This window comes from Prionailurus bengalensis, chromosome B4 (genome assembly GCF_016509475.1).
Source record: "Prionailurus bengalensis isolate Pbe53 chromosome B4, Fcat_Pben_1.1_paternal_pri, whole genome shotgun sequence".
Lineage (NCBI taxonomy): Eukaryota > Metazoa > Chordata > Mammalia > Carnivora > Felidae > Prionailurus > Prionailurus bengalensis.
The window spans coordinates 88120792-88135416 of NC_057358.1; the positions used below are offsets into that span (position 1 = coordinate 88120792).

The window sequence follows — 14625 nt, forward strand, 5'->3', positions numbered from 1 at the left end:
ATTTAATTGTACTCTTCTCTTAGGTTCTCACAACAGCAGTGATGACAGATTTACCAGTGATTTCCAATATACTTTCAAGATTGTTTGAAAGCTCACAGTAAGAATCAGTTTTTGACTCTTAAATATAGAGAACAAACAGAGTTGCTAGAGGGGCTGGGGGGGGGGATGGTCTAAATGGGTAAGGGGCATTAAGGAATCTACTCCTGAAATCATTGTTGCACCATATGCTAACTAACTTGGATATAAATTAAACAATAAATAAATTTAAAAAAAAAGAATCAGTTTTTGAAATTGAAAGAAATATTATTAGCTGTATATTTTAGATCAGAATGTCATACTTCTTCATTTTCATTATAGGTATCTTGATGATGTATCATTGCATCATTTAATAAATGCACTTTGCTCCTTATCCCTAGAAGCAATGGATATGGCCTATGGAAATAATAAGGTGTGATATTCTGTCTTTCTGTTTTAAATATGGTACATTATTGAGTTAAATAAGATGTACACTCATAGTGATCTTAGTATTTTAGTAGTGGGACTAATACTTTCTTCCAGTCTGTGTTGAGCTTTGCCATTTAGGGTTATTGGTTGAAGAGGGAGTGAAGAGGACATTATGTGGTTTGTGATATGTCTAATGTATTGTAAATTTAAATTGTGTCCATTTCTGTTGTGTACTGAATATTTTAAGAAACATTTTTTAAAAGAATATATGTAATACCACATTTATAAATGAATTCCATAGAATGTCACAATAATATTTGTAATTTCAATTTATGATTGGGACAATACAAGGTTTAAGTCAAGCAATATATATATGTCTCAGTTTCTCTTGCCTTCATTGGGATGGAAATAAGGAGCTAATCATTTCTTAGTAAAGGTAATGATTCTCCCTACCTTGAAAATTAAATTTTTCCTTTACTCATTGACTGAATGAATAGAATATGGTACTTTTGAATATTGGCATTCAAGAGCATTTCTTTCTGTAATCAAAATATCATTTTCTATTATACTTGGACAGCACAAGAATATATGGATTTGTTTATATTTTAGAAATTATGTAAAATAAAATGCCTTCTGTGTTTTAAAATAAATATGGTGTAACCATTTACAAATAAGTGAAGATACCTAGAACATGATTAAAAAGCAGAGAATGCAGCTTCGTAACTTGTTTAACATGTATCTGTAGGATCCAAAATTATGTTGTCTGCTTAGTCTTCAATTATAATTCTTTGTATTGTGGCTTGTCATCTGTAGGACTCATTTAAAGATTAACCAATGAGGTCTTATTAAGGAGAAGTTTCATATATTATAGCATATAGTTAGAGTATTACATAAACATGTAGGTGTTTGAAAATATGTTTTATACTTTACTCCAAATTAAGGCATGGGTAATATAAAATACAGTAAAGTAGTAAATTTCTTGATATCCTTAATAATCCTGAATCTTTAAGATTAACTCAACACACAAATATATTTTTAATAGAGTACTTTAATGAAATCTGAGCAAGTTTCTGTGGTAATGTCTTGAGAATTTACGTATTAACTCAGTAACCATGGTATGTGTACTGTATACATGATAGTGCTAAGAAATATAAAGGATATTTAAGATTTTTACTTTCTAACAGCATGTGAACTACTACTGGCTCATGGTTAAGTGGCAGTTTAAATGGTATAAGAGTCTAAATAAATAGTTATAGATACTAAGTGATGTGAGACATATTCTATGAATCTTTAGTGTCCTATTATAGAAGATGTTTCTAAGTGCATATTTCTACTAAAAGAATTAAGATTAATTAACATGAATTGGTTTGTGATTGGAGGTGGATATTGAAGGAATGGTATAATTTACATAAGAAAGAGCAAGTTCATGGAAATCAAAAGAAAAATGTTACAAGAAGTCAAGATCAATGAGAATTGAGAAAAAATAGGGATTTGATGTTTATAATTATGCTGGAAGAATACAATTTCAAGAGAGTGGTTGGAGCAGATATATTTCAGGGAGGCTTAGAAGGAACAAATGTTGAAAAAAATGGATGCGTTGGAATGGAGATTATGTTCCTGAGAATGGATTCTCGTTTCTCTCTTTTAGGATTTAATATTGTAAAGCGAAGTGATAAATGTGGAATGGAAATAAAAATTTATAAAAATATAAACTATAAAAATTTTAGACAAATACGGCCAGGCTGACCTTTGCTGCATGTATTAATGTTGTAATGTTATAAAAATATTAAAAAATGTTTAAATGGAGGCAAAGAACAATTTATTATTCAGTTGTGCTTTTTATAAAAATTATTATAAATATGCAGATGTTAAAATTAGAAACTTTTATATTTTTCTTCATTATTAAAAAAAACTTTGACAATGTCAGCTCTTCTGAGTGAGTTAAACATTCTAGGGATTAAAGATATATATATATATTGGGGTACCTGGGTGGCTCAGTCAGTTGAGCATCTGACTTTGGCTCAGGTCATGATCACACAGTTCGTGAGTTCTAACCCTGTATTGGGCACTGCGCTGACAGCTCAGAGCCTGGTGCCTGCTTCAGATTCTGGGTCTCCCTCTGTCTCTCTGCTTCTCCCCTGCTCATGATCACTATCTCTCTCTCTCTCTCTCTCTCTCTCTCTCTCTCTCTCTGTCTCTGTCTCTCTCAAAAATAAATAAACATTAAAAAATTTTTAAAAAATTAAAATGAAAGATATATATATCAGTGTTCTTTAGTGTGGATTTAAAGTCATCTCATTTTTGGTCCTCATTTCAGGAATTTTTGCTAATGTGTTGAGAAGTAGCTTATGATGAAGCTTGCAAATTCTTCCCTGAAAGAAGGTGTGGTGGATGATACTTGTGCAGACATATTACCAAACTCAGTATAACAATGACAAAAATATTCTTCATAGTTTACTGTATGCCAGGCACTTAAATGTTTAATTTAATAATTTAAAACAACTCTGTGAGGTTTGGCGGTAGTTTCCCCTTTTTACAGATGAAATATGAAAATAGAGAGTTTAATCTGCCTGGGATCACGTATTTAGTAATTGGTAGAACTTGGATTTGAACCCACATAGGTCTCATTCTAGAGCTTTATTCTTAACCACTTCACTAGTGGCTGTAACTTTTGTGTGCATCAAAGTCTGCTGTGGAGTTTTTTAAAAATGCAAATGCCGGGAATACATTCTAGGCTTTCTGAATAAGAATCTGGTTATGAGGTGTGGGCATTTGTACATTTAAAAACAAAAATTTTTTTTTGATGTTTATTTATTTTTGAGAGGGAGAAAGAGAGACAGAGTGTGAGCAGGGGAGGGGCAGAGAGAGAGGGAGACAGAATCCGAAGCAGGCTCCAGGCTCTGAGCTTGTACATTTTTTTAAATGCCACACGATTCCTGTGTTCATCCTGGTTAGAATTAGCAGAAGAATGGGGTGGCTGGCTGGCTCGGTTGGTAGAGCATCTGACTCTTGATCCCAGGGTTGTGAGTTCAAGCCCCATGTTGGGGCTAAGAAGGAGGAGGAGGAGGAGGAGAAAATCATATTAGGCAACATTTATGAGGACTTATTATCTGCCAGATACTTTCTAACATGTGGTTGTCTCTGTATATTATTACCCCATCGTATAGATTTAAAAAATTTTAGTGAGGGGCGCTTGGGTGGCCCAGTCGGTTGGGCGTCTGACTTCGGCTCAGGTCACGATCTCATATTCTGTGAGTTCGAGCCCTGCTTCGGGCTCTGTGCTGACAACTCGGAGCTTGGAGCCTGCTTCGAATTCTGCGTCTCCCTCTCTGCCCCTCCCCTGACCATGCTCTGTCTCTCTTGCTTTTAAATAAACATTAAAAAAATTTTAAAAATTTTAGTAAAAGTAGTAACTTATTCAAGTTACATACCTATTAAGTGGTAGAGTTGAAATGAGGTCCTAGTCAATTAAAACTTCACAAATGTCAGTCTTAACCACTGTATCATACTGTTTCTACAATGGTACATTCCTCTACCACACAAATTTTTAGGGTGCCTGTAACATTAGTGCATGCAGCAAAGGTCAGCCTGGCCAAATTTGTCTTAAAGCAATACTGATTCCTTTTCTGGTTGGTGAAATGCTAGCAACTGAGGAGAGGGGTTTGTCACCTGTCTCTGGTATTTTTTCTGTTATTTCCTAAACTCACAGTTCCAATATCTGCCTCATTCCTGACTCTATACTTCTTTCCCCTGGTCTCTGTTGTTTCTTTTCGGATTTTTTCATACTTCCTGACATTCACACATAAAACGTGGACATTTGAAGACTGCACTAGTAAGAATATATATCAATCAGCCTAGGCTGTAAGTCTGGGATCAAGATGCCAGCATGGTGGTCCTCAAGTGAGGACTCTTTTCCTGCTTTGAAAGATAGCAGTCTTCTCACTGGGTCTTCACATGGTGGGAAGGAGTGCTCAAGAGCATGCCAGGAAGCTCTCTGGTGTCTCTTCTTTTAAGACACTAATCCTATCTTACCAGAGTTTCACCTTATTACCTCACTTAACCTTGATTACCCCGTATAGGCCCTATCTCCAGAGACCATCACCTCGGGGGTAGGGTTCAACATAGATATTTTTAAGGGGACACAGTTTAGTCTATAACAGAATGCATCTTTCTTTCTGGTCAGAAGAGTAGCCACTCTGTGTCTGGAATAATTTTGAATTTTTCACTTTTTTCTCATGAAAGCATTCTCTTCCTAACCAAATTTTATAATTAGAATCTATCCTGGATACTTGAGGGTGGGTTTCAGAAAGTCTTGTCTCATGATAACTAAGGTTCTGTTATGATTATTACTAATTATATATTAATTATAGTCATGCTTTTCAGAGTATCGTCAGTTTTATTTATAGTTGAGGTACTAAAAATTTCTTACAATATCAAAATGCAATATGTTTTCTCTCTAGGAACCATCTCTTTTTGCTGTTGCCAAATTGTTAGAAACTGGTCTAGTTAACATGCACCGAATAGAAATTCTTTGGAGACCTCTAACTGGCCATCTACTTGAGGTAACTTCTTTTTTCTTAAATGCTGTATTTACTTTTGTTAAGAATAAAGATAGACACATTGAACTACGGATTCTGGATGACCATGTGAACAATCAACATTAACTTTTTTCCCCTTGTCTTTATGTCTGTGTATTTCATTAGGGACTAAAGTTTTGCAATGATTGCCTTGGGGAAGGAATAGGTTGGTGTTTTACACTGATAATGGGTGACACATCAGTGAAATCTCTGAAGTTTCCTCTAGCTGTTAGCTTGGGTCCTCTTTCTTTTGTTACAGAGTCTCTTGATCCACCTCAGTTTCAGCTAGTTCTGAAACTTTAAGGCATTTGGGGCTGAGAGTTCATTATAAACACTGTTCCTTTATAACCTTTCCTGTGATTCTGAGATAGCTCTTCTCTAAAGGGAAAAAGCCTGTGTGGTATCACTAATTGTAGATAGTGCCAGGGAATTTCATCCGGATTTGTATACTCTTGTGTTCAAGTTGGAGTGACTGGTAATAATTGGCTGATTCTCAGTAATGGTTGCTTCTGTTAGTACGCGTGTGTATGTGAACTTTAGGTTTAGTTTCCACGATCATTTTGTATTATTTTAGTAAGCTAGGAAAGGTATTACTCTTCATAAGAGAAACAAATGAGCTTGAACTTTTCTTTATTTTTTTTCCCCATTTTGTTGGGATTACTTTTATGAATTATTATAGAGGAAAAATGCAGATTTTCTTGTCCTAGACATTCTCATCAAATGGCACAAAAATAAGTTTTTAAAATCTTAGCATAGTATTTGATTATGAGGGTTGGCCTGATTAGGAACCTTAGTATCAGCTTGCTGCTTTTGTTTACTCTGATGATATAATTTACTTTTTTGAAATCCTTTTTTTTCTGTGACTTGTTTAGTTTCATCTTTTATTTTCTGTCTCTCTATTGCTTCCTTTGCCCCTTATACAGAAGGTAAGCTTACTTCCATTTTAGATACAATTTTTTATTCAGCCCTTATTGGTGAACATTTCATATAATTTTTAAAATGTGAAAGAATACAAAATGTTATATTTAAATTTTTCTTTTCTCAGTTGATGTGTGATATGTAGCTTAAGTGTACAAATTAAATATTTAATTTTTGTTCAATGTTTTGTCTTCAGGTGTGCCAGCATCCAAACTCTCGAATGAGAGAATGGGGAGCAGAAGCTTTAACTTCACTTATTAAAGCAGGATTAACATTTAGTCATGATCCTCCACTTTCACAAAACCAGGTAAAAAAAAAAAAGTTACCTTGTTTTAAAAAAATTTTTAATGTAAAATCATCCTCTCCTATGTGTAGTCTTTTTCTTAATTTATCAAATCGATGATATTCTGAGAATGGGTGTTGTTTAATATTTTATATGTAGGCCATGGATATCATACAGAAGACTGGTATGTCTGGTTTTTTAGGATTATCTTTATTAAAAGTCATGAAAACCTTCTTGTGAATGACACAGAATTAAAGCTGCTAAATTACTTAGAATTGGGCTCCCATTGTGGAAGTTTCCCTGTTCATGCATTGCTAAGACTTTATTTTGAGGCCCTACTTTATTAGCCTCCTTGCTTTGGTCCCTAACTATTCCTAATTTTTTTCTCTAATTATCCTTACATGGGGAGAAAAGCAAGTGGTAGAAGAGACAAGTACAATAAAATGGGTTTTTATTTTTAAATAATTTAAAAAGTTCCTTTGTACTTCCCCAATTTATTTTTGTCTTGAGTCCTTTGTCCTGACTCATATAATCATTTATAGATCTCTTAAACGGTTTTTTAAAAGTCCACCGAAGTTCTTTTGTTTGAAGATTGAGTAGGAATGAAGATGGTGATTGTATTCTATAAATTTACTCAATACATAGTTACTGAGTACATACAAGATGCTACCCAGTGATTTAGCTCTTGGAATAGAATGATGAGCAAGACAGAAAAGATATATGTTCTTATACAGCTTAAATTTTAGTGACTTCATGTTTTTTTCCTGTTACAGTTTAAGTTTTTTGAAAAGAAAACCCTTATCCAAATCCTATTCACTGTAATACCTGACACATAGGTGAGAGCTTAAATGTTTTTTCAATCAGTGAACCAAATAAATGAATCCTTGAAGAGAAAACAGGTAAAAATGATGCAAGTGCTTTCAGGTCTTGAAAGGACTAGAAAAGAATGCTGTCTTTACTCCAGTGGATTCTAATCGTTTGATGCTGTCTTTGTTAATGGGTACCATACTTACTCACTTTTTAGTAGTATTAAGAATTTTAAATTTAAATGTATGTGATATAGGGGCATTCACTTTTGAATGTCCCCTCTCTGTAAAGAGAGCTTTCCTACTATTCTTCCTTTCTAATTGTATATTCCAATAAACTTTTGCCTGCTGCTCAAAATATTTTGCCTGCTGCTCAAAATAAACAAACAAAACGTGATGTATATTAACAGAGTAAATTATGAAAGATAGTTTTAGAAATTGGGGATTATTTCCTCTCTCCAGATATAGCTAGATGTATATAGACACATTTCCTTTATTGAGATTAATTTCTATACGGGTCTTTAATTAGTGTCCTTTAACGCATAGTCACTCCATTTAATCTGAAATTGAACATGTTAAAGATAGGTTTTTATTTCTCTTATTTTAAAAAAAGGTGATGTATAAATCTCTTAATTACTTCAGAGAAATCAGTGTTTGTTTTAGTAGAAAAGTTTTTATTTACTCTTACAGTCTGAGTGGAGGTGAATTTAAATTTAAAAAGTAACAATAAAGCTTCTCTTTCTAATTAGTTTCCTGCCCTCTTTTCAGAGACTACAGTTGCTTTTATTGAACCCATTGAAAGAAATGTCCAGTATTAACCATCCAGATATCCGACTTAAGCAATTAGAATGTGTGTTACAGATTCTTCAGAGTCAGGGAGACAGTCTTGGGCCTGGATGGCCATTAGTGCTTGGAGTCATGGGAGCAATCAGAAATGATCAAGGGTAAGTTTTTAAAACTAACATCCAGAAAGTAATAGAGGTAAAGAATGAATTCATCCTAAAATGTTGCAGAAGTGGTAATTTTTTATGTATGCCCTTCCTGTTTAAGTCTAAGATCTAGAATCATTTTTTCTTAATCCTACCTCCAGTTGGCTGGAGTGAATTATTAGGGCTCACCTTTGTTTTGGAAGGATGGAAAAATTGCTGTTTATTTGACATTTGTACAAGAATACAAAGTTCATAATTAATATAAATGCACCAAGCTAAAAAATTTTGTAACACATCCAAAGATTGGGGTTTATATCATTAAAATAAATATTTGATAAGATATAAATTAACACTTAGGACTTCTCTGCATATATTGGGAAATCTAAGAATTTGCTTTTAAGTGACTTTTAAAATTTTATTGTTCAGGGGCACCTGGGTGGCGCAGTCGGTTAAGCGTCCGACTTCAGCCAGGTCACGATCTTGCGGTCCGTGAGTTCAAGCCCCTGGGCTTGGGCTGATGGCTCAGAACCTGGAGCCTGTTTCCGATTCTGTGTCTCCCTCTCTCTCTGCCCCTCCCCTGTTCATGCTCTGTCTCTCTCTGTCCCGAAAATAAATAAACGTTGAAAAAAAAAATTAAAATTTTATTGTTCATTTATTCTGTGCCTAGTATATTCTAAATACTATGCTTGCTAGTTTCAATGATTACACAGTTGGGTAGCTCTTGCTCTAAAACTAGAATCTTATGGAAAAGGAACAAGGTCTATGTTAGGATCCTAATAAGAATAGTCTGTTATGCTCCAAAGAATAGGATTCCAGTGGGAAGAGCCTGTGTCCCTGGAGTGGGGCTGAGCCAAAATTATGAGGGACCTTACATGCTTTTATAAACTATGTATTTGGATTTGTCCTCAGTCCATTTGAGAGACATTTAGGAGTTTTAAGCAAAGGAACATTGTGATGTGCATTTGAGCTCTATCACTTTAACAGTACCCTGGAGGGGTGGGGGGAAATGAGAGAGCCTGTAGTGCTCTCTAGAGATAGAAAGGAGGAGATGATGGGGCGCCTGGGTGGCTCAGTCAGTTAAGCATCTAACTTCAGCTCAGGTCATGATCTCCCAGTTTGTGAGTTCTAGCCCCGCGTTGGGCTCTGTGCTGACAGCTCAGAGCCTGGAGCCTGCTTTGGATTCTGTGTCTCCCAGTCTCTCTGCCTCTCCCATGCTCATGCTCTGTCTCTCTCTGTCTCTCAATAATAAATAAATGTTAAAAAAAAAAAAAAAAGACAGGAGGAGATGGATTTGAGCTACTTAGCAGATTGACTATAGAGGTGAAGGGTGAAATAGGAAATAGAATAAGGGAATGACTCCCACATTTCTGACTTAGGCAGCTTAATGAATGGTGGTGGTATTAACTAAGTAGTGAATACTGAAGGAAGAGCAAAATGGACTTGTTTAGTTTAAAGTGAAACATTGCAGTGGAAAGGTCTATTAGATGTGTGGATATATTTGTCTCATTCTGCAGCAGAATTCATGCCATCTTACATGATGACTAGTTGAGGAGTTTTGTATGGTTGAAATGCTTGAGACTATTATGGAAAATTGATCTTTCTTATTTATTTGTAGCAGTAAATTTCCTTAAATTCTACAAAATACTGAGATGATTCAAGTGGAAGGAAGCCAGCGATAGCTTAAATCAAGCTAAAATTTCTTCTCCTAATTTACAGTGCAGTTATAAAATAGGATGTTGTTGTAAGATATTATTTAGTACATGTAAAACAGGAAGTACATGACATAGCAAACAGTAAGTGTTAGCTATTATAATTCACTTTTGTTATTATTTTTTCCCACTGCCATTTCTCTCTAAAGTCAAATGCTTCTTTAAAAAAAAAATGTTTATTTTTGAGAGAGAGAGAGAAAGAGAGACCACAAGCAGGGAAGGGGCAGAGAGAGAGGGCCAGAGGATCTGAAGTGGGCTCTGCACTGATAGCATCAAGTCCAATGAGGGACTTGAACTCAATGAACCATGAAATCATAACCTGAGCCAAAGTCGGTCACTCAAGGAACAAGCCACCCAGGTGCCCCTAAAGTCAAATACTTCTTATCTCTTCATTTGAAATTCAGAGTATACTATTTTCTTATGCAGACTAGATGGATTATTTTAAATGAGATATACATAAAAAAGAATGGGGAACTCATTTTCATTAAGTGTCTATTTGCATATGCTGGGCACCATGCTAGATTTGTGGGATATAGTAGTGAGAAAGTAGCTATAGTCAATTTCCTTTTTTTGTTAATGTTTAACTTTTGTTTGGCTGGTTGATACAACATCCTTTCTTCAGTTTTGTTTGTTAATTTATTTAAGTATAAGTATCTCTCTTTTACATTATGTAGATGTTAAAATACTGTATGACCTATATTAGGGGAGATTTTTTGGTCCAAATTTTAAAGTTTATTTTTATTTATTTTGAGAGAGAGAGAGCATGAACAAGGGAGGGGCAGAGAAAGACAATCCCAAGCAGACTCTGCACTGTCAACAAGGAACCTGACATGGGGCTCGAACTCAGAAACCTTGAGATCATGGCCTGAACTGAAATCAAGAATCTGATGCTTAACCTACTGAACCACCCAGGCACCCCTCTTGTTCAAATTTTAGAATAGAATTTAACTTGGTTCAAATTATTGTAAGGTGTATATTTTTACTTACATTTCTTTTAAGTGCATAAATATATATTTATTTTTCATTTTTTTTAGAGAATCCTTGATACGAACTGCATTCCAGTGTCTTCAGTTGGTTGTGACAGATTTTCTACCAACAATGCCTTGCACATGCCTGCAGATTGTTGTAGATGTAGCAGGTAGCTTTGGACTTCATAACCAAGAACTTAATATTAGTTTAACTTCAATAGGTTTATTGGTAAGTATTACTGCCTTTCTTGTGATCATATAATTTAGAAATGGTTGTTAGGCAATTAAGAATGAATGCTAAGCAAATGGGCTTTTTGTTTTATGGGGGTTGTTTGAATGACATTTAAGTGCTAAACTTTTATTTTGCATGAAGGATTAAATCACATAATTTAAGAAATAATTCATTGATAGAATATTTGGAATAATCTTTATCTATTGAGCTGAAATTTCGCTTTAAAAGGTTTGTCATGAGACGATTTAGTAAACAAGTAATAGTACATAAAAGAGAAATATTTATGTGACTCTTGTGTAAGGATTAATTGATTTTCAATATTGTTTTAGTAGCAACATTTTCATGTACTACTTATTTAGTAAATAAAACTCCAATAAAAGTCTTTGCATGGTCCTGTAGTTCATCCCCTCTGCTTCGTTAGCTACTAGAAGGCATATGTTAATGGAAGAGCCTTGACTGTTGGAACAGATATACTTGTATTTTAATTCTCTGTGCCTGTTGTTAATTGTTTAATGACTGACCTTTTGAGCCTCATTTTACTCACTTTGAATGTAGAAGTAAAATCTAAGTTAGGATGTTATTAATAGTACATTAATAAACAAAGCTGTTTCCAATATAAATGCATTTAAAGGCAATTATTTACACTTTTAAAAGTTTATTATAAGCCAAAAGTTTTTATTTATTTACTTTTATTTTTTTAAAGTTTATGTATTTTTGAGTGGGGGAGCATGAGCAAGAGAGGGGCAGAGAGAGAGGGAGAGAGAATCCCAAACAGATTCAGCACTGTTAGCGAGGTGCCCAACGTGGGGCTTGAACTCCTGAACCATGAGATCAGGACCTGAGCTGAAATGAAAGAGTCCGACACTTTTAACCTTCTGAGCCACCCAGATGCCTCTATAAGCCAGAAAATTTTAAAGTCAGATATCCCTCACAAGCTAGATAAGTTACTATTAAAATGTAATCATAGGAAAGAAAATAAGCACACATATAGAATCCCTCCCAAAGAGTATTTAATTCAGTGTTGACTATATTACTGCCTGGTGTCACCTCTTATATTTATGTTTATAGGATTCTCTACTTTTTTATCATTGGTGTAATTCTCATTAATTCATACACTGTACTGTGGTTGAGAATGAGGTCATAAGCTACGTTGGGATATAGTAATTGTTCTATGAAATTATAAAATGCCATTAAATGATATTAAAGAACTGTTAATTTTTTTTGGTGTCATAATGGTATCATGGTTAATTTTTTATAAAATATAGGCACGAAATAAATATGCCAAAATGTTAATAATAGGTTTTGGGTACATTGATATGTTGATACATTTTCCCTGTTTTTTGTTTTGTTTTATTTTGCATGTTCTTGAAATGTTTCATAACAAAAATATTTTAAAATATTAATGTCAGCACAAGATTGTTTCCCCATATTCTCCAGAAATCAGATGGAGACATATGACAGAGATGTTTTCAAATCTATTCTGCTAGAAAAGGAATTTCTGAAGTGACTTTTTAAGGTTTTGTTTCTGAAAGTTAAAGCAACCAACCATGTATTGAATATTTATTTATGTGTTTAAAATAAAACATGTGAGTGAAATGGTATTTTTCTACTTTGCTCTTTAGTGGAATATTTCAGATTATTTTTTCCAAAGAGGGGAAACTATTGAAAAAGAATTAAATAAAGAAGAGGCAGCACAGCAAAAACAGGCAGAAGAAAAAGGAGTGGTTTTAAATCGGCCCTTCCACCCTGCACCACCGTTTGATTGCTTGTGGCTGTGTCTTTATGCAAAATTGGGTGAACTATGTGTGGACCCCCGTCCTGCTGTGAGGAAAAGTGCAGGGCAAACTCTGTTTTCAACAATTGGTGCACATGGAACTTTGTTACAGCATTCAACATGGCATACTGTTATTTGGAAGGTATTGTGTATTAGCCTGAGTTATTAGCATTTGAGACAGATTTAAAAAATTTTCAATTAAATTTGTTCTTACTAATTTTTAAAGAAGAATTTCCGTGCATTTGTGCTTTTGGCCATACAAAATGTTAGTTTTGTCCTGCTATAAGTTACACCATGGAGCAAATTACATATTGAAAGCCTATTCTCTCTTTTTCTATCTTCATCTCTTAATATCTGTCTCTGATTTCTGCCTTTGTCCCTTTTTTCTCCCTGTTTTTCCAAGTGGCAAAACCACATAACTGAAATGTAATCAACTACAAATTTTATAAATGAAAGAATATCAACAATAGTGCAATTTACTTGCAGACTAAGCAAACAGAAGTAACCTCTAAGTGGTAAATTCTGTATGTTTGTTCATTAAATATACAGTTTCATTTTTTCTTTTTCTTTTTTATCCTCTAAGACTTTTTTACAAAACTAACAGCTTATTAGTGAGCATCTCCTCTTTGCTTTCCTTTTTGGTTCTGTCTGTTCCATTTTAATACAAGTCTGTTCAAGGGCACCTGGGTGCCTTAGTCAGGTAAGCATCTGACTCTTGATTTTGGCTCAGGTCATGATCTCACAGTTCATGGGATCGAGCCCCGTGTTGGGCTATGTGTTGACAGCAGGAACCTGCTTATAACCCTTACTTTCCCACTCTGTCCTTTCCCTCCTCACGTGTGTGTTCTCTCTTTCTTTCTCTCTCTCAAACTAAATAAACTTAAAAATAAACTTGAAAAATAAAATAAAATAAATAAAATAAAATTCTGCTCATCGTCTTTACACTGCTTTTGTGAATTTCTGAGATCAGTTAAGTTTGGTAATAGGCAACATAGTAAATCCTAATTGTATTTAACAATTTTTCTTCAATTTAATAAAAAAGACTCCAGAATGTCTTCTTAAAAAATTAATAATGTAGTCATGCTTTGGGCTCTGGGCAGATGATGTGGAGCTGCTTAGGATTCTCTCTCCTTCTCTCTCTGTCTTTCCCCCCGCTCACGTTCTCTTTTGCTGTGTCTCTCTCTCCAAATCAGTAAATAAACATTTAAAAAATTAATGTGCATTTACTAATAAAATAATTAAAATCTATTCTCCTTCCCCTGTGTTCTGTTTCAGCTCTATCTATTGGCTCTTATTCAGATTATAAACATGCTTTAGTCTCCCTTACTATTATTTTAAAAAACAAACTGATATTTTCTCTGATTCCTATTTTCATTTTAAACAGCTTTATTGTTAATCTTGCTGCCTAATTGTCAGTGATTTTTTTTCCTTCCTCACCTCCCCTGCATTCTCTTGACCCTTTAATATGATTTCTAGATTATTCTAATTCAAAGCCTCTTAAACCTTAGTAACAGAGTCCCCTTGAAGTCTTACCACCCCCAGACCCCCAGAGTTTTTTATTTTTTTTGATCCCCCTGGCACAGAGCCTGAGAATTTGCATTTTCTCTGAATTTCTTGGGTGATGCTATGCTGTTGGTTCTGAGACCATATTTTGAGAACCACAGAAATTGTTCATAGGCTACAGGTAGTCTTCTGATTGCCAAAATGTTCGCCCTAAGTTTAGTTCTTATCCTACTCATTTTTTTTTTTTTTTGTAGCATTTAATACTGTTGGCTATTTTCTCCTTGAAATTTCTCTTCCCTTGGCTTCTGTTTCACAGAATGCTTTTGTTTGTCTTTTTCATTTTTATTTTTTTCTTCAACTCCTTCCCCTGAATCTACGCTTTAAATGTAAACATTCTCCAAGTCCCAGACACTTCCTGCTTGATATTTTCAAGCACCCTCATCTAGTCCCGAAACTTGAGTTATAACCTCTATTTAGATGTC

At 34.4% G+C, this 14625-nt stretch overlaps 1 protein-coding gene across 7 annotated transcripts in view; it reads left to right on the plus strand.

Moving 5' to 3' along the window:
* The window catches only part of MON2 (MON2 homolog, regulator of endosome-to-Golgi trafficking), a 119204-nt gene that overhangs the window by 68530 nt on the left and 36049 nt on the right, over positions 1-14625 (plus strand). For 5 of the 7 annotated variants that reach the window (XM_043564773.1, XM_043564777.1, XM_043564775.1 and 2 more), the window contains exons 18-25: positions 24-97; positions 358-448; positions 4905-5006; positions 5945-5947; positions 6136-6246; positions 7797-7972; positions 10701-10863; positions 12489-12782. In XM_043564773.1, the coding sequence (XP_043420708.1) occupies positions 24-97; positions 358-448; positions 4905-5006; positions 5945-5947; positions 6136-6246; positions 7797-7972; positions 10701-10863; positions 12489-12782 (1014 nt within the window). The remainder of the gene's footprint in view (positions 1-23; positions 98-357; positions 449-4904; positions 5007-5944; positions 5948-6135; positions 6247-7796; positions 7973-10700; positions 10864-12488; positions 12783-14625) is intronic. The other 2 variants (XM_043564776.1, XM_043564774.1) reach the window with 1 other exon arrangement.